Source organism: Drosophila mauritiana, chromosome 2L (genome assembly GCF_004382145.1).
Source record: "Drosophila mauritiana strain mau12 chromosome 2L, ASM438214v1, whole genome shotgun sequence".
Taxonomy (NCBI): Eukaryota; Metazoa; Arthropoda; class Insecta; order Diptera; family Drosophilidae; genus Drosophila; species Drosophila mauritiana.
This window is the reverse complement of record NC_046667.1, coordinates 4,477,136-4,495,581: the sequence shown is the minus strand read 5'-3', so window position 1 is coordinate 4,495,581 and position 18,446 is coordinate 4,477,136. Positions and strand designations below refer to the sequence as shown.

At 49.4% G+C, this 18,446-nt stretch overlaps 1 protein-coding gene across 5 annotated transcripts in view; it reads left to right on the top strand.

Annotated features, from left to right (window-relative positions):
• Window positions 1–18,446, top strand: part of LOC117150272 — a 94,211-nt gene that overhangs the window by 8,305 nt on the left and 67,460 nt on the right. For all 5 annotated transcript variants that reach the window (XM_033317081.1, XM_033317079.1, XM_033317078.1 and 2 more), the window contains exons 5-11: window positions 1,828–2,337; window positions 2,548–2,904; window positions 3,557–10,834; window positions 11,382–11,690; window positions 11,839–13,647; window positions 13,709–13,801; window positions 17,229–18,026. In XM_033317081.1, coding sequence (XP_033172972.1) covers window positions 1,828–2,337; window positions 2,548–2,904; window positions 3,557–10,834; window positions 11,382–11,690; window positions 11,839–13,647; window positions 13,709–13,801; window positions 17,229–18,026 — 11,154 coding nt within the window. The remainder of the gene's footprint in view (window positions 1–1,827; window positions 2,338–2,547; window positions 2,905–3,556; window positions 10,835–11,381; window positions 11,691–11,838; window positions 13,648–13,708; window positions 13,802–17,228; window positions 18,027–18,446) is intronic.

Sequence of the window (18,446 nt, the reverse complement as noted above, 5' to 3'; positions counted from 1 at the left end):
GCCAAAAAGTGATTCAGATTTTGCGAAAGCTGGAAAAACATAATCTGAGTGGAAGTTAAATTAGATCCACACATCCCAGTCGAGATTCGAGATTCACGGTTTAACGGGCTGTGAGAATATCATTCGTGGCAGGAGATGCAATGGGCGTGCTAAGTTCATTAGACAGCCTTTGGTCAATGGCCCGATAGGCCTGGATGCGAGATCCATCCTTGGCCTGCTGTCGTCTTGCAGTCGGATTGCATAAAGTAATTAAACTGACATTGAAACTTAGAGGAACACAGAACGCTTCCTGCTTCTGGAAGAGGACTCCTGGTTTGGACTGCCATTTGGAGGAGACCATGAGTGGCATGGGACCAAGTCGAGTCGACGAGGATGATGACATTGAGTAATCAGAGTTTGCAATTGCAACACACAGCGCGGCGATGTCGGGGCAAACATGGAATGCTGTCATATCAGTCGGTTGTAAAGAGCAAATACCAGTTTCGTCCCCGCCGCAGCCGAGTGATGATCCTCTTAATTTATAAGCTAAAAACTAGTAATTATAACTGAACGGCCGACTCGTTCTGCTTGTAATTATAAGGCGCACCCGCTCGCCCTTTTTCTTCCCTTTTCCCACTCTAGGATCCTTGTCTTTGGCTTTTGCCAACTTTTGTACTTATGTCATATTAGCTATAAATGTACAACTCTTGCCTGTTCGCCGGCCCAATGATTAATGGGCCCAGATTGCGCTGGAGCGGCTGCCCATGCCCATAATTCCGCCTGCCCTCTGGTTCTGTTCCTCCTCCCCATCGTCCTACCATCCCATCCAGCCGAATTGCCGCTCCATTGGCTACGACCGTCTGCGATATTGAATTCTCAATGCGCTGCGCGCTATTGGAGCAGAAACTTTTGATCGCCAGCTCATCCTAAGCCAGTCTTCCGGCTGAGTTGAGCTTTGGATTCGGATCCAGACCCAGAGAATGCGGCTGAGCTGGGCTTAGCTGAAAGGTTAGATGGGTTGTCGACTGCCGGCTTATGCAATTCGAGAATTCTTGTGAATGTATTAAACTTAATGCTGATATGGCTACTTATTCAAAAAGGTCTTGTAAGTAGATTATTCTATAGGAATATTATTACTATGGCTGAGGCTTGCCTCTTATTAGTTACAAACTTTTTTTTTTCAGAGTATAAAAGAAAAGAAAGAATTTAAAAATTCCTCAAACTAGAGATGTATTTCGCTTGAAAATTCCAAACGAAAATGGTTCGTTCCATTAACATTGACCACACAGCCAATTGGCATGCAAAGCGTATGCAACTGGTGCATCCTGTGCTGTGACATTGCAACCAGTGGCTGCCACGCCGCTGAAACGACACTGAAATGTCATGCGTAACATGCAAATCTCGGATGCTTCCACAGCAGTTCTAGCTGCAGCAGTGAATCCAACTCCAAGTGCGGCTGCAAAGCGAGCAAAGCGCATTGAAGCGGCAAAATGCGTAGAGCTTTAGAATGAGGCTGAGATTGCGTCTGTCCGACTGTCGGTGGGGGGTAACTACACTTGGAGAAGCAATAGAACCAGAAATGTAGGATTTGATAGGAAAAAACAAAGAAATTTTAAATATTAATATAAACATATTTTAGATTTATAAGTTTTAAAACTATGTTTCTAAATACTAGAAGTTTCTACCCTAACCGTTTCATTATAAAGCCCCAAGTGAGCAAACTTTCACTTGAGTGTATGCTCGGAGGTGGAGATAAATGCCCTGCGTTCGGATTTTAATTACTTGTCATTTGTTGCGTGGCACATTCGATTAATCAAAGCTCCGCCCTCCGCTCTCCTTCTCCCATAGACATTGACGAATGCCAAGATCCCGCGATAGCAGCGCGATGCGTGGAGAACGCCGAGTGCTGCAACCTGCCGGCGCACTTCCTTTGCAAGTGCAAGGATGGATACGAGGGCGACGGCGAGGTTCTGTGCACGGATGTGGACGAGTGCCGCAATCCGGAGAACTGCGGTCCTAACGCCCTGTGCACCAACACGCCGGGCAATTACACATGCTCCTGCCCGGAGGGCTATGTGGGCAACAATCCGTATCGGGAGGGATGCCAGGATGTGGACGAGTGCTCGTACCCGAATGTCTGCGGACCCGGTGCCATATGTACGAATCTCGAGGGCAGTTATCGCTGCGACTGCCCGCCGGGATACGACGGAGATGGACGCTCGGAGTCCGGTTGCGTGGACCAGGATGAGTGCGCACGGACGCCCTGCGGCCGGAACGCGGATTGTTTGAACACGGACGGCAGCTTCCGCTGCTTGTGTCCGGACGGCTACAGTGGTGATCCCATGAACGGCTGCGAGGGTAAGTAGAGTAGCTAGAGATTATGGAATTTATATAAGCTCATTGTTCCATTTTGGTTATTTTTTGCACTTTTGTTTTTTGAACTTGAATTGGCGGCACCTTCAACATACGAACAAACACCTACACACACACATTATTATTACTATTATCGTACATTAATGCACCGCAACATGCAACATTAATACAACAATTAATGCCTAACGCCGGCAGATGTCGATGAATGCGCCACTAACAATCCATGCGGTTTGGGTGCTGAATGCGTGAACCTGGGCGGTAGCTTCCAGTGCCGCTGTCCCTCCGGCTTTGTGCTGGAGCACGATCCGCACGCGGATCAGTTGCCCCAGCCGCTGAACACCCAACAATTGGGCTACGGGCCGGGGGCCACGGACGTGGCGCCCTATCAAAGGACCTCGGGCGCCGGTCTGGCATGCCTGGACATCGATGAGTGCAATCAGCCGGACGGAGTGGCCAAGTGCGGCACCAATGCCAAGTGCATTAACTTCCCCGGCTCATACCGCTGCCTGTGTCCCAGTGGATTCCAAGGACAAGGCTATTTGCACTGCGAGAGTTAGTATCCTGCCTGCTTTTTGCCTTTGCCTGGGTTCTATAAACAGTGCTTTGAAATTCGAGAAAATTAGTATCCTGTTAAACAGCCCATAAAATTAAATAATTTATTTCTATTTTAAAATATGAAGAAAGTAGCATAGAGTTTGATATGATAAAATTAACATATATTGTTTGAACGATTTTATTAAATTCCTATCGAAAACGTATCTTAAATTTAAGCAAATCATGCTGTTTATAGAGCCCATGCATTTGAGTAGTTCACAATGTTGGCAAATCCCCCAGATTCTTAAACTACTTTTGCCAGCCTTGTTTCTTGCTTCCCCCCCTGCTTTCCACCACCTAGCTGTTTTGCAAGCTTCCAGCTTGGCTTATTTGCTTTTCCAGCAGATGCATGCTTTTCAGACAGCTTCCTTTTGTATTCCCGTAGTCCCATCTTCCTGTACTCTTCTCTATATCTGTGAACCCCGCCCGATCCCGCTCCCCCACTTCACGCTGTGCTCCCTCGCCTATCATCCGATTTTGTATTGTTTTGCATACTAATTAAATTAATTATAATATATTTAACTCACCCCCAAAACCCGCAAACGAACACGCGCGCCCCTACTCCAATCAAACATCACCCCTGTCCCTGCACCAACTGGAAATCGCGTAGACATCAACGAGTGTCAGGATAATCCGTGTGGGGAGAATGCGATCTGCACGGACACCGTTGGCAGCTTCGTGTGCACATGCAAACCTGACTATACCGGTGATCCGTTCCGCGGATGTGTGGATATCGATGAGTGTACCGCGTTGGATAAGCCCTGTGGACAGCATGCGGTATGCGAAAATACCGTTCCTGGCTACAATTGCAAGTGCCCGCAAGGATATGATGGCAAACCCGATCCCAAGGTGGCCTGCGAACAGGTGGATGTCAATATACTGTGCAGCAGTAACTTCGATTGTACCAACAATGCAGAGTGCATTGAGAATCAGTGCTTCTGCTTGGATGGATTCGAACCCATTGGATCCAGTTGTGTGGACATCGATGAGTGTCGCACCCACGCCGAGGTGTGTGGTCCCCATGCCCAGTGCCTGAATACGCCAGGGTCGTACGGCTGTGAATGCGAGGCGGGATATGTGGGCAGTCCGCCAAGAATGGCGTGCAAGCAGCCATGCGAGGATGTTCGCTGTGGAGCCCATGCCTACTGCAAACCGGATCAGAATGAAGCCTACTGCGTGTGCGAGGATGGATGGACCTACAACCCGAGCGATGTCGCTGCGGGATGTGTGGACATCGATGAGTGCGATGTGATGCATGGACCTTTCGGAAGCTGTGGCCAGAATGCCACGTGTACAAACAGTGCTGGAGGCTTTACATGTGCCTGCCCTCCTGGATTCTCGGGAGATCCGCACTCCAAATGCGTCGATGTGGATGAGTGCCGAACCGGAGCCAGCAAGTGTGGAGCTGGAGCTGAGTGTGTGAACGTACCCGGTGGTGGATACACCTGTCGTTGCCCCGGGAACACAATTGCCGATCCGGATCCTAGTGTAAGGTGTGTGCCCATTGTCAGCTGCTCCGCTAACGAAGACTGCCCGGGTAACTCCATCTGTGATGCCACAAAGCGCTGCCTGTGTCCGGAACCGAATATTGGTAATGACTGCCGTCATCCCTGCGAAGCCCTCAACTGTGGAGCACATGCCCAGTGCATGCTGGCCAACGGACAGGCTCAGTGCCTGTGTGCTCCCGGATACACAGGAAACTCTGCCCTTGCAGGAGGCTGTAATGACATCGATGAATGTCGTGCCAATCCCTGCGCTGAGAAGGCAATCTGTTCGAATACAGCCGGAGGCTATCTATGTCAGTGTCCAGGTGGATCCAGTGGAGATCCATACCGCGAGGGGTGCATTACCTCAAAGACGGTGGGCTGCTCTGATGCCAATCCTTGCGCGACTGGTGAGACTTGCGTCCAAGACTCATACACGGGCAACAGCGTGTGCATTTGTCGACAGGGTTATGAGCGAAATCCCGAGAACGGCCAGTGCCAGGATGTGGATGAGTGCTCGGTGCAAAGAGGAAAGCCCGCTTGTGGACTTAATGCTCTCTGTAAGAATCTGCCTGGCAGCTACGAGTGCCGGTGCCCACAGGGTCATAACGGAAATCCCTTCATCATGTGCGAGATCTGCAATACGCCGGAGTGCCAGTGTCAATCACCATACAAGCTTGTTGGAAACAGTTGTGTTCTCTCCGGTTGCTCCAGTGGACAGGCCTGTCCCAGCGGAGCTGAGTGCATCTCCATAGCTGGAGGTGTTAGCTACTGTGCCTGCCCCAAGGGTTACCAAACCCAACCGGATGGAAGCTGTGTGGATGTCGACGAGTGCGAAGAACGGGGGGCTCAATTGTGTGCCTTTGGCGCTCAGTGCGTGAACAAGCCAGGAAGCTATAGTTGCCACTGTCCCGAGGATTACAAGGGAGATGCCTACAACGGACTATGTGCACTCGCACAAAGGAAATGCGCTGCCGATAGGGAGTGCGCTACCAACGAAAAATGCATCCAGCCAGGAGAGTGTGTTTGCCCGCCTCCTTATTTCCTGGACCCGCAGGACAACAACAAGTGCAAGAGCCCTTGCGAACGCTTCCCGTGTGGCATCAATGCTAAGTGTACGCCCTCGGATCCTCCACAGTGCATGTGCGAGGCTGGATTCAAGGGAGACCCACTGCTGGGATGCACCGATGAAGACGAGTGCTCCCATCTCCCATGTGCCTATGGAGCCTACTGCGTAAACAAGAAGGGCGGATACCAGTGCGTGTGCCCCAAGGATTATACCGGAGATCCGTACAAGAGTGGCTGCATCTTTGAAAGCGGCACACCCAAGAGCAAGTGCCTGAGCAACGATGATTGCGCCAGTAATCTAGCCTGCTTGGAAGGTAGCTGCGTAAGTCCATGCAGCAGTCTTCTGTGTGGATCAAATGCTTACTGTGAGACGGAGCAACATGCTGGCTGGTGTCGCTGCCGTGTAGGATACGTCAAAAATGGCGATGGGGACTGCGTGTCTCAGTGCCAGGACGTGATCTGCGGCGATGGAGCTCTCTGCATTCCAACCAGCGAGGGACCCACCTGTAAGTGCCCACAAGGACAACTCGGCAATCCCTTCCCTGGCGGCAGCTGCAGCACGGATCAGTGCTCAGCCGCCAGACCTTGTGGCGAACGGCAGATCTGCATCAATGGAAGATGCAAGGAGCGCTGCGAGGGTGTGGTCTGTGGCATCGGAGCCACGTGCGATAGAAACAATGGAAAATGCATCTGCGAGCCGAACTTTGTGGGTAATCCCGATTTGATCTGTATGCCACCCATCGAGCAGGCCAAGTGCTCTCCAGGATGTGGAGAGAACGCTCACTGCGAGTACGGATTGGGTCAGAGCCGATGCGCCTGTAACCCGGGAACCTTCGGAAATCCCTATGAAGGCTGTGGAGCACAGAGCAAGAACGTGTGCCAGCCGAATAGCTGTGGACCCAATGCCGAATGCCGTGCTGTGGGCAACCACATCTCCTGTCTTTGCCCGCAGGGCTTTAGTGGTAATCCCTACATTGGATGCCAGGATGTGGATGAGTGTGCCAACAAACCATGTGGTCTTAATGCTGCCTGTTTGAATAGAGCCGGAGGATTCGAGTGCTTGTGTCTTTCGGGACACGCCGGAAATCCCTACAGTAGTTGTCAACCCATCGAGAGCAAGTTCTGTCAGGATGCGAACAAGTGCAAATGCAACGAACGAATGGAGTGTCCAGATGGCTACAGTTGCCAAAAAGGACAGTGCAAGAACCTCTGCTCCCAGGCTTCTTGTGGCCCAAGGGCCATCTGTGATGCCGGAAACTGCATCTGCCCCATGGGCTACATTGGGGATCCTCATGACCAAGTGCAGGGTTGCAGCATTCGCGGTCAGTGTAGCAATGATGCGGACTGCCTTCACTCTGAGATCTGCTTCCAGTTAGGCAAGGGTCTGCGCAAATGTGTGGACGCATGCTCCAAGATTCAGTGTGGTCCCAATGCCCTCTGCGTGTCCGAGGATCATCGATCTTCCTGTATATGCTCTGACGGATTCTTCGGAAATCCAAGCAATCTACAGGTGGGATGCCAGCCGGAAAGAACACTTCCCGAGGAAGAGGATAAATGCAAATCGGATCAGGACTGCAGTCGAGGATACGGTTGTCAGGCCAGCGTTCACGGCATCAAAGAGTGCATTAATCTGTGCTCCAATGTCGTCTGCGGACCCAACGAGCTGTGCAAGATCAACCCAGCTGGGCATGCGATTTGCAATTGCGCCGAGAGTTATGTCTGGAACCCAGTGGTCTCTTCATGCGAAAAGCCTTCGCTGCCAGACTGCACCAGTGACGCTAATTGCCCGGATGCTTCTACCTGTCGACCGGATGTCTTGGGAGTCCTTAAGTGCGTCGCCATCTGTGATGCCTTCACGTGCCCGGCCAACTCGGTTTGCGTGGCCCGTCAGCACCAAGGACGCTGTGATTGTCTCAACGGGTTCGTGGGTAACCCCAACGATAGGAACGGCTGTCAGCCGGCCCAGAAACATCACTGCAGAAACCACGCCGAGTGCCAGGAGTCGGAAGCCTGCATTAAGGATGAATCTACCCAGACTCTCGGATGCCGTCCAGCTTGTGATACGGTGAAATGTGGACCACGAGCCGTTTGCGTCACCAACAATCATCAGGCGCAGTGTCAGTGTCCACCGGGACCTTTCGCCGGAGATCCATACGATCCATTTAATGGCTGCCAGAGTGTTCCTTGTGTTTACAACCATGATTGTCCACCCAGCCAGATGTGCAACCGGATGACACACACATGCTTCGATGTGTGCGACGAGGAGTCCTGCGGTGACAATGCCATTTGTTTGGCTGAGGATCACCGAGCCGTCTGCCAGTGTCCACCTGGATTTAAGGGAGATCCGTTACCCGAAGTGGCCTGCACCAAGCAGGGCGGATGTGCCGCTGGAACTTGCCACCCCTCGGCAATATGCGAGGTTACTCCTGAAGGTCCTGTCTGCAAGTGTCCTCCGCTTTTTGTGGGCGACCCGAAGTCAGGTGGCTGTCGCCCAGATGGTCAGTGCCCGAATGGAGACGCCGACTGCCCAGCCAATACCATCTGCGCCGGAGGAGTATGCCAGAATCCCTGCGACAACGCTTGCGGATCGAATGCTGAGTGCAAGGTTATCAATAGGAAACCCGTCTGCAGTTGTCCCCTGCGATTCCAGCCTATCTCTGATACTGCCAAGGATGGATGTGCCCGGACCATATCTAAATGTCTCACAGATGTCGACTGCGGAGGAGCACTGTGCTACAATGGACAATGCCGGATTGCTTGCAGGAACAGCCAAGATTGCTCCGATGGCGAGAGCTGCTTGAAGAACGTCTGTGTGGTTGCTTGTCTGGATCACAGTCAGTGCGCTAGTGGACTTGCCTGTGTCGAGGGCCACTGCACCATCGGCTGTCGCAGCAACAAGGAGTGCAAGCAGGATCAGTCTTGCATTGAAAACAAGTGCCTGAATCCCTGCCAGTCTGCCAACAGTTGTGGTCCAAATGCGCTGTGCAGCATTGATCAGCACCATAGTCAGTGCAGCTGCCCGGAAGGTTTCGAGGGCAACCCTACCCCGGAACAGGGATGCGTGCGAGTTCCGGCTCCCTGCTTAGCCAGTAATCAATGTCCCAGCGGACACATGTGCATTGGAAATCAGTGTAATCTTCCCTGCACCAAGACAGCTTCCTGCGCAGTTGGAGAACGTTGCTACCAACAAGTCTGCCGCAAAGTGTGCTATACCAGCAACAACTGTTTGGCTGGAGAGATCTGCAATTCGGACAGGACTTGCCAACCAGGATGTGATTCAGATGCCGATTGTCCACCCACCGAATTGTGTCTGACAGGAAAGTGCAAGTGCGCCACCGGATTTATAGGAACACCCTTCGGGTGCTCGGATATTGATGAATGCACCGAACAGCCCTGCCATGCCAGTGCTCGATGTGAGAACCTCCCGGGATCCTATCGTTGTGTATGCCCCGAAGGTACTGTCGGCGATGGGTACTCCCAGCCGGGTTGTTCGCAGCCCAGGCAATGCAACAAACCAGACGATTGTGCCAATAATCTGGCCTGTATACATGGAAAGTGCACGGATCCTTGTCTACATACTGTTTGTGGCATTAATGCCAATTGCCAGTCGGAAGGACACGAAGCGCTGTGCAGCTGTCCAGCTGGATTCTTGGGAGACCCCAACGACACTGGAGTCGGATGCTTCAAGGTGGAGTGCATCGACCATGTGGATTGCGCCGGAGATCGTGCCTGCGATGCGGAAACCAATCGATGCATTAAACCATGTGACCTGACCAGTTGCGGAAAGGGCAATTGCCAGGTGAAGGATCACAAGGCGACATGTGCTTGCTACGAAGGATATCAATTAGTCAACGGAGTATGTGAGGACATCAACGAGTGTCTGTCGCAGCCATGCCACAGCACAGCTTTTTGCAACAATCTTCCAGGAAGCTACAATTGCCAGTGCCCGGAGGGATTGATCGGAGATCCCCTGCAGGCCGGTTGTCGGGATCCCAATGAGTGTTTGAGTGATGCGGACTGTCCAGCTTCAGCTAGTTGCCAGAATTCCCGATGCCGTAGTCCTTGCGAGCGGCAAAATGCTTGTGGATTAAATGCTAACTGCCAGGCACAGGCCCATCAAGCCATTTGCACTTGTCCTCTGAACTCCCGTGGAGATCCAACCATCGAGTGCGTGCACATTGAGTGCGCCGACAACGACGATTGCTCCGGAGAGAAAGCATGTTTGGACTCGAAGTGCATAGATCCCTGTTCGCTGCCCAACGCCTGTGGAGCTTTGGCTCGTTGCTCGGTGCAGAATCACATCGGCGTCTGCTCCTGCGAAGCGGGCAGTACCGGAGATGCCAAATTGGGCTGTGTGCAGCTGCAATATTGCCAGCAGGACGGACAATGTGCCCAGGGAAGCATATGCTCCCACGGAATTTGCAGTCCGCTATGCAGCACCAACCGCGATTGTATTTCGGAACAGTTGTGCTTGCAGGGCGTCTGTCAGGGAACCTGCAAGTCGAATTCAAGCTGTCCCCAGTTCCAGTTCTGTTCAAATAACATTTGCACCAAGGAGCTGGAGTGCCGATCCGATAGCGAGTGTGGCGAAGACGAAACCTGTCTGAGTGATGCCTATGGGCGTGCAAAGTGTGAATCCGTTTGTCTTGGTCGCGCTGCCTGTGGTAGGAATGCAGAATGTGTGGCTCGTTCCCATACTCCCGATTGCCTCTGCAAGGAGGGATTCTTCGGGGACGCCAAGTCTGGATGCCGAAAGATCGAGTGCACCAGCGACGATGACTGCTCGAATGACAAGAGCTGCGACAACCACATGTGCAAGATTGCCTGCCTCATTGGACAGCCGTGCGGAGAGAATGCCCTCTGCACCACAGAACACCACCAGCAGGTTTGCCACTGCCAGCCAGGATTCTCTGGAGATCCGCGGGTTCGTTGCGATGTTATAGACTTTTGCCGGGATGCTCCGTGCGGACCCGGAGCACGTTGCCGAAACGCGAGGGGGTCGTACAAGTGCACCTGTCCACCGGGACTCGTTGGTGATCCGTACAACGAGGGCTGTCGCAGCTCTGTTGAGTGCGAGACCAACGAGGACTGTCCCCCGCATGCCGCATGCACCAAAACCAATGGGGTGGCCAAGTGCCGCGATGTCTGTGCCCAGCTGCAATGTGGTCCCAATGCGGAATGTGTTCCGAAGGGCCATGTGGCGCAGTGTGCATGCCGCAGCGGCTACGATGGCCAACCCGCCGACCGGGTGGCCGGCTGTAAGCCGCTGCCCTCTCCCTGTCAGGTCACCGGCGACTGTCCGACCAACACATACTGCTCGGATAGCGTCTGCAAACGTAAGTATTAACACCCACCCAGCACCGGGCCTAAACCGACTACCAGACAACGTGAATTGGCTAATCAACCTTGTAACAACCTTTTAGTACTCAAAAACTAGCACTTAACTTACCTATGCTGTTATGGCACTAAACAGGAGCTTAACCTTGAAACAATAATAAAGTAAGGATCCTCATGATCTGATGAAGCTTACATTGCAAGACCAAGTTTCAATACTTGCTAATCTACAACTTGTGATATGAAATATAAAAAAAAAACTCCCTATTATCTATATTTACTAGAGTTCTTTTTATAAGGAACTGAAAAGACTGTATTAGATAGCATTAGCACTACTACTACAACGCAACCTTTGACTGGCTTAAGGCCTACGAACTTAACCTATTGCTACTTTATAACTAAGACTAACGCAAACTAAAATGAATATACAACAAATTACACATTTGACTACACGCCACGAACAAATCGAGACCGCAACGCCAACCGGGATAAATGTTATGATCATTCCCTTTAAAGTAAGTTATTAATTTATCATCTTCATCCAAACAGCTGCCTGTGTTCTGGACACCGAATGTGGAGCATTTGAAGTGTGTCAAGGTGGCCAATGCTTCAATCCCTGCCTTCAACCGCAGGCATGTGGCCAGAATGCCGAGTGCGTGATGCAGAATCATCTGAAACAGTGCCACTGCCCGGAGGGCTTCACTGGCGACTCAGCGAAGGAGTGCGTGCGTGTGCCAGTGGCCTGCGATGGCGAGTGTGGTCCTGGATATAACTGCCGCGACTCCATGTGCCTGCCTGTGTGCCACAACGATCTGGAGTGCGCCTCCAACGAAAAGTGCCTGAAGGGCAGCTGTATGCGTAAGTAGTCTAGTCATATATCATAATTCATCGAAGAATATTATGAGGGTGGGCACCACCAATAAACCGATTCAGACTTCGATTTAATTTCGTGCCAACTTTCTTGTTCGCTAGTCCCACCAATCTAATAATAATCATTTTTTTCTAGTGACCTGTCGGGTGGACAACGATTGCTTCCTGGGTCACGTTTGCCTGCACAACAAGTGCGTGTATGGCTGCCATGTGGACGATGACTGCAGTGCCTCAGAGTCTTGTCGCAACGATAAGTGCGTAAACCCCTGTCTGGAAAATCCCTGTGGTCCGAATGCTGCCTGCTCGGTGTCCAACCACCGGGCTAGCTGCAGTTGTCTGGAGAGTATGGTGCCCAATCCCACACCCCAGGTGGGCTGCGTCCGTTCTCCCCCCTTGGAATGCCGCGAGAATCGCGACTGTGGAAATGGACTGGCTTGCTTCGAGTCGGTATGTCGACCTCTATGCGCCGACGATGCCGGCTGCTTGACCAACGAGCGCTGCCAGCAGGGAGTTTGCAAGCCCCTTTGCCGCCACGACAATGAGTGCGGTCATGGAGAGCTCTGTCTGGGCCTAAACTGCGTGCCTGGATGCCGTTCCGATCAGGGCTGCCCGCAGGACTTGTCCTGCGTGGGTCAGCAGTGCGTGGATCCATGTGCAGATCCCACTGCCTGCGGTACCAATGCCCACTGTCAAACGATCGATCACAGGAAACAGTGCCTATGTCCAGAGGGTCTTGATGGCAATGCCAATGTGGCCTGCAAGGTGCCTCGCATTGCTTGTGGCAGGAACGAGGATTGCCAGTCGAATCAGCTATGCTATGCCGGCAGCTGCCAAGGAAAGTGCAGAAACGACCAGAACTGCTTGGCCGATGAGCGTTGCATGAGAGGAACATGTAGAACCGTGTGCAACACCGACGAGGCATGTGCTCAGGGACAGATTTGCGAGAATCGAATGTGCCAGACTGGATGTCGTACCGATTTGAGTTGTGCCACCGACGAGGCCTGCGTGAACAAGAAGTGCCAAAATCCTTGTCGCACACCTGGCCAATGTGGCCAGTGTGCCGACTGCCTTGTGGTCAACCATGGAGTCCAGTGCCAGTGTCCCGCCGCCTTTATGGGCGACGGTTTGACTGGCTGTCAACTACCGCCGGAACGCTGCCACCCTGGCTGTGAATGCGACGAAAATGGAGCCTATTGTGCCGCCAAGTGCTCGAGAACCGAGGATTGCGCCTGTGGACAACAGTGCGCCAGAGGAAAGTGCCGGAATAAGTGCGGACCCAAGCGCCAGTGTACGGTGGGTCAGCTTTGCGAGAGAGGCGCATGTATAGCCGGGTGCAAGTCCAACGGTGATTGTGCCGCCGACCAGAGTTGTGTCAATGGAAAGTGCTCCGATCCATGTGCGAACGAGAAGGCTTGCGGACGGAATGCTCTTTGCACTGTGTCCGAGCACCGGATGCTCTGCTACTGCCCGGATGGATATGAAGGCGAGCCCAGCAAGGAGTGCGTGCAGTTCGAGTGCCGTGTGGACACCGATTGCGACAGCAATAAGCGCTGCGACCAAGGAAAGTGCCGCAATCCTTGCCTGGAGTATGGAGCTTGTGGAACGAATGCTCAGTGCCGAGTGGTCGGTCGCAAGGCCCAATGTTCATGTCCACCGGACTTCTTTGGCAATCCGACTAGTGAGTGCCGACCGCTGGAAGGAGGATGCTCTAGCAAACCCTGCGGTGAGAACTCCAAGTGCACTGAGGTGCCCGGAGGCTATGAATGCGCTTGCATGGACGGCTGCATTGGAGATGCCCACCAGGGCTGCCTTTGCGGCGGACCTCTAGTGAATGCCTGTCGCGATCAACCGTGCGGTCTGAATGCCGCTTGCCACGTATTGGAAAACAATCAAGCCGAGTGCTACTGCCCGGAGGACTTCCCCAATGGTGATGCCTATGTCCAATGTAAGTGTGGTTGATAAATGAGGATATATGAGTTAGATTAATAATTATTCCTTGAATACAGGTTACTTGACTACGCCGAAGCAGGATTGTCGTACCCTAGGATGCGAAGTCGGCGGCTGTGTACGCCAGGGCTATGAATACGTTTGCCAGCAGGGTAAGTCCCCAGTTTATGTTCAGGTTTTGAGTGTTTTAGACCATACCGTACCGTTAATGCTAATCATGTTAACCAGCGTTCTTAAAAGTTATCGTTATTGTAATCAGTAAGCGTTATATCGTTGAAGTTTTTACCCCTACCAATATAACTGGAAGTTTGTTAGTAACTGATTGACATTGACTTTAAATTGTTATAATATTATTGGTTTAATCACATAGTTTTGAGTTGTTTAAACACAAAAACTTAAACCAGCTAATTAGCTAATTCCACTAATCTATCGGCCCTCGCGGCTGACTAGAACATTTGCCCAAAACCAATTTGATTTCAGTGTAGTGTGTGTTTAAAAATACAAATGCTAATACATTTTGAGTTTTTTCTTAACAACTTATACACATGTGCGAAGTTTCAGGTATTAGTCTAATATCGACATTCCCCGCACGTACAAAAAACACGCTAAGAAACCAAAAAGCCAAAAACCACCTACACAACCAACTCCCAAGAGGCAACTCTGTTGCTTTTTAAGTAACAGACATGCCGATGAATATATTACAGTGCACAGTTCTTATTTGCAATTTTGTTTTATTTTTAATTGAGTTTTACTAGTTTTTAAGCACTTTAGTTTAAAATACCATCAACGCATATGGAGATTCGTGAAATGTTGCTGTCGCTATCGCGGTTACCCAATCTGTGCCTACAATTCATTTTTGAAACACACATTACTTAAAGAAATACGCAACAAAATTAAGTTTAGTCATAAGCAAGTTAAAATTACCTTACTAAAATTACATTCACAATCAGTGCATTCCCTAAATAAAAATATCAAGAATTGATCTTAGTTCCCATTTAGCTTGAAGCTTGCCATCTCATTTCATTCGGCTTTCATAAAGCTAAGTTCTCATTGAAATCTATCCCTAGTTACCATACAATTGGCTTCCAATAACCATCTGTATTGGCACTTAATTATGCGGCATTCATTAAAACTTGGAAACAGTTAACGCACAGAACAGTAAACAAGTTAGTTCATCCCTATTTAACATTTAGTCTAATGACAAATGCCGCGATAGCGATATGTAGTCTATAAAATTTGTAGTGAAAATTGAAACAACTGGTTAATCAGGAAATGTGCAAAGAAGGCACACAATTTAGAACTAAACAAAAATTAAAAAAAATATATAAACAAAAAAAAGAAAACAACACATAATGCCACGCTTATCATATAGACAACAATCCTCAACACATCCTTGATACTGAAAACAAAAGAAAATGAACGAAATCCTGACCCGAAAACTCCCATCCTTACTCCAATTCCGCTCTGTCCACCCCTTTTGAACCTCAAATGATATTTTCCTATCGCTCTGTCGTATCCTTTTGCTAATGCCCTTTTGTCACATTTCTTAAATGAACAAAGTCTCAGATTGGGAACTGTGGACGGGACAATTCTCACACATAGTTCACATATGCTTGAAACAATTTGAAACCAATTGAGGAACATAGTTATCAAGTTAAGATCCATTACAACTGTGTACAGAACGATTACCAAAACAAAAGCAACATCAACAGCTACTACTACTTTTCAATGCATCCTTAAAGCAAGTCTACTGAATAACCGAAATTAAACCAACCGTTTATTGTGTAAAAAGCTCCTTCTAAAATACGTATTAAGAAAGCTCCTCCCTATCTACCACTCTCTGCATAGATCGTCTATTGGTTAAAATCTATATAAACAACAACCCGAATTGATATAAATTGTAACTAAATTTAACTAACATTTCAATTATATTTTGGTACGTTTGACTAGTGATTAAGTTGTATATACAGCAAGTTGTACATACCTGTACATATATTCGTAATCGAATAGGTCGCACCTTGGTGGCCAATCAAACTAACCTCACCGAATACAATCTGTAAATATAAACCAAATTTGAAAACTGTGAATTATGAATAACCCGAATAAATTTAGTTTGACACGTATACTTCTAACGAACTTTTCAAAATTGTATTTACCCATCGATTTTCAACTACTACTTACTTTTCAAGTTCCTACTAAAGCACCCTTCTACACAGCTAAACTTGCTATTGCCAGACTTGTACCTACACTTCCTGCTCTTCCAATAGATCTTTCTATATCTCAACTCTGAATCAATCACTCACTCACAAATCCAATCGCCAATAACGTGTCTCTCGTGAGGGCAGAGCGCATGTGTTGGATGTCGTGTAATTTTCGCCATTATTCAAACTGAACAATAAACCAAAATATATATTAGCTCGAATTCGCATTAATCCCGAGATAATTCATTGCTCAACTAAGCCTGCCTTTAGTACAGCATCAAATTAATTTGGGCGAATTGGGAAAGTGACAGGCTCTATGCTCGCTCGCAAAATGGTAAATCATCAAGAATTGTAACTATGCTCACCCGATTTTTTACTGCTACCCCCACTCGCTCACTTGTACGCTGATCGATAACCTCGATCGAACTCATACCTATACCTACCTACCAATGACAAAAACTAAAAGCAGCCAATCTTATTGATAAGCATTGTTTTGGCCTGCCTATAGAAACATACAACCCTAGTTATTGTGAGATGTTCCCTTCACAGTTCTACAATTTGATTAAGACAAACCAAATAATAATCAGCCTTCGCTATAGTTGTCTGCCTAAACTAACTGCACCAATTGACTAAAGTTAGCCACTTAAGCGAAACTTTATAAACTTTTTAGTTTCCTCAGTTTTATTTTCCTTCAGTTACCTTATGATTTCTGAACGCACCGTCCCCTTAATTTTTAACTCGTTTAAAATCCCCGCTGAATTTTTCACTTACTTTAACAAACCCCATGCACAAAACCCGCAACCCCAAAATCGAGTCCACAACAATCCCACTTACACTTAATTGAACACAGAAGCCGACCCACAGCAACACACACAACCCAACCCAAAAACACCCAAGAAAATAAAACACACAACACTTAAGCAACAAAGGCCCAATCCCAAATCAACCATTATAAAAAAAGAACTGAAAAATACTTTTTATATATTTTGTCGTTTAAGTTTTCTCCTTTTGTTTTTAGAAACGTTTAGCCTTAAGTCTTATCCGAGTCACCTATACTTCATGTTTCCAAAATTTTGTGTTTACACTGTCTTATGCAATATCCCAACGAGCCCTGAATCTGAATCTTCCACCAGACTATATAGACCATAGACTTTGTCCATCAAGCTCAAGTCCAAACTTTGACTCGACGATTTCAATGTCGCACTTTCGTTTCTATGTGTTTCCATACCCACAAAAAGATATATCTATTTAGTAGCGTACTGTACCGTTTATGCCACCGAATAGTTGAATGCACCCACCAACGATTAACATTTAAACAACCAAACAACTCCTGTCTATCTCTCTCTCGTTCTTCCCTGCCCTGGATATAATGTTATAGACACCGAACAATGCTACTCAGATACGGATTGTCCCAGTGAAAAGTCATGCCTCCAAGGACACTGCAGCGATCCTTGTACAATGCGTGGCGTGTGTGGTTTGAATGCTCTCTGCAAAACCGTACTGCATCGACCGCGCTGCTCCTGCCCCAGTTGCCACATCGGTCGGCCAGAGATCGAGTGCAAGTCTGATCCCAAGTGCGTGGCCGAGGACACGGATCCAAAGACCAAGGAGCAGATCCCATGCTCCGCCGACTCCGAGTGTCCAGAGACGTTGCAGTGCGGCCAGTACGGCCAATGCACAGATCCGTGCAACAATCCGCTCTTCATCTGCGAGAGCAACAAGAAGTGCGAGACGCGACGCCATCAGCCCGTTTGTATCTGCAAGTCGGGCTTCATAGTGAATGAGTACGGAGAACTGACGTGCGCCCCGGACAAGCGGGAGTGCTATCGCGACGATGACTGCGCCTCGAACATGGCCTGCTCCGATGGCAAGTGCCGCAATCCCTGCATCGTGCCCCTGGGCCGAGCCGCCATCTGTGCCGAGAACAAGTCCTGCGAGGTGCAGAACCACAAGCCAGTCTGCATTTGCATGCGCGACTGCCAGCCATCCATATCGATTTGCCTGCGCGACGCCGGCTGTCCGGCTAGCCAGGCTTGCCGGAAGCTCAAGTGCGTCGATCCGTGCGAGTTTGCCACATGCGCACCCAACTCGCCATGCATTGTCGAGGATCACAAGCCGATATGTAAATTCTGCCCAGCTGGATTTATAGCCGATGCCAAGAATGGATGTCAAAAAGGTAAAGCACCAAAAGTACTCTCTGTCACTCAGCTCTCTGTCGAGTGAAAGTGTCTTATGTTTCCGTCTCGAATATCTCTGTTTCCTGCTCTTTCTTACACACGCTCTCACCTTTTGCTAGCTCTGTCTTATTGTCTGTCCCCTTACAAAACACCAAAATATATCAGCGATAAAGCACACAAGCCAATTTGCCCGACGAAATGTATTGACCAAAGCCCCGTACTCCCGATTAGTCCTTTGGGCCTTGTCAATCTGTTTCCTCGCAAGGTTTGTGGAAGTGTACATAGGTCTGAGAAATTAACAGCCTGTAGCCGTATCAAGCTTTCGCCTATTGATATGGTCAACTTTCCTTCCCAAAAGCTTAGTTACAAGCCAAGTTCAAGTCCTGCGACTTCCTAACCTTATGGTCAGATGCTTTACG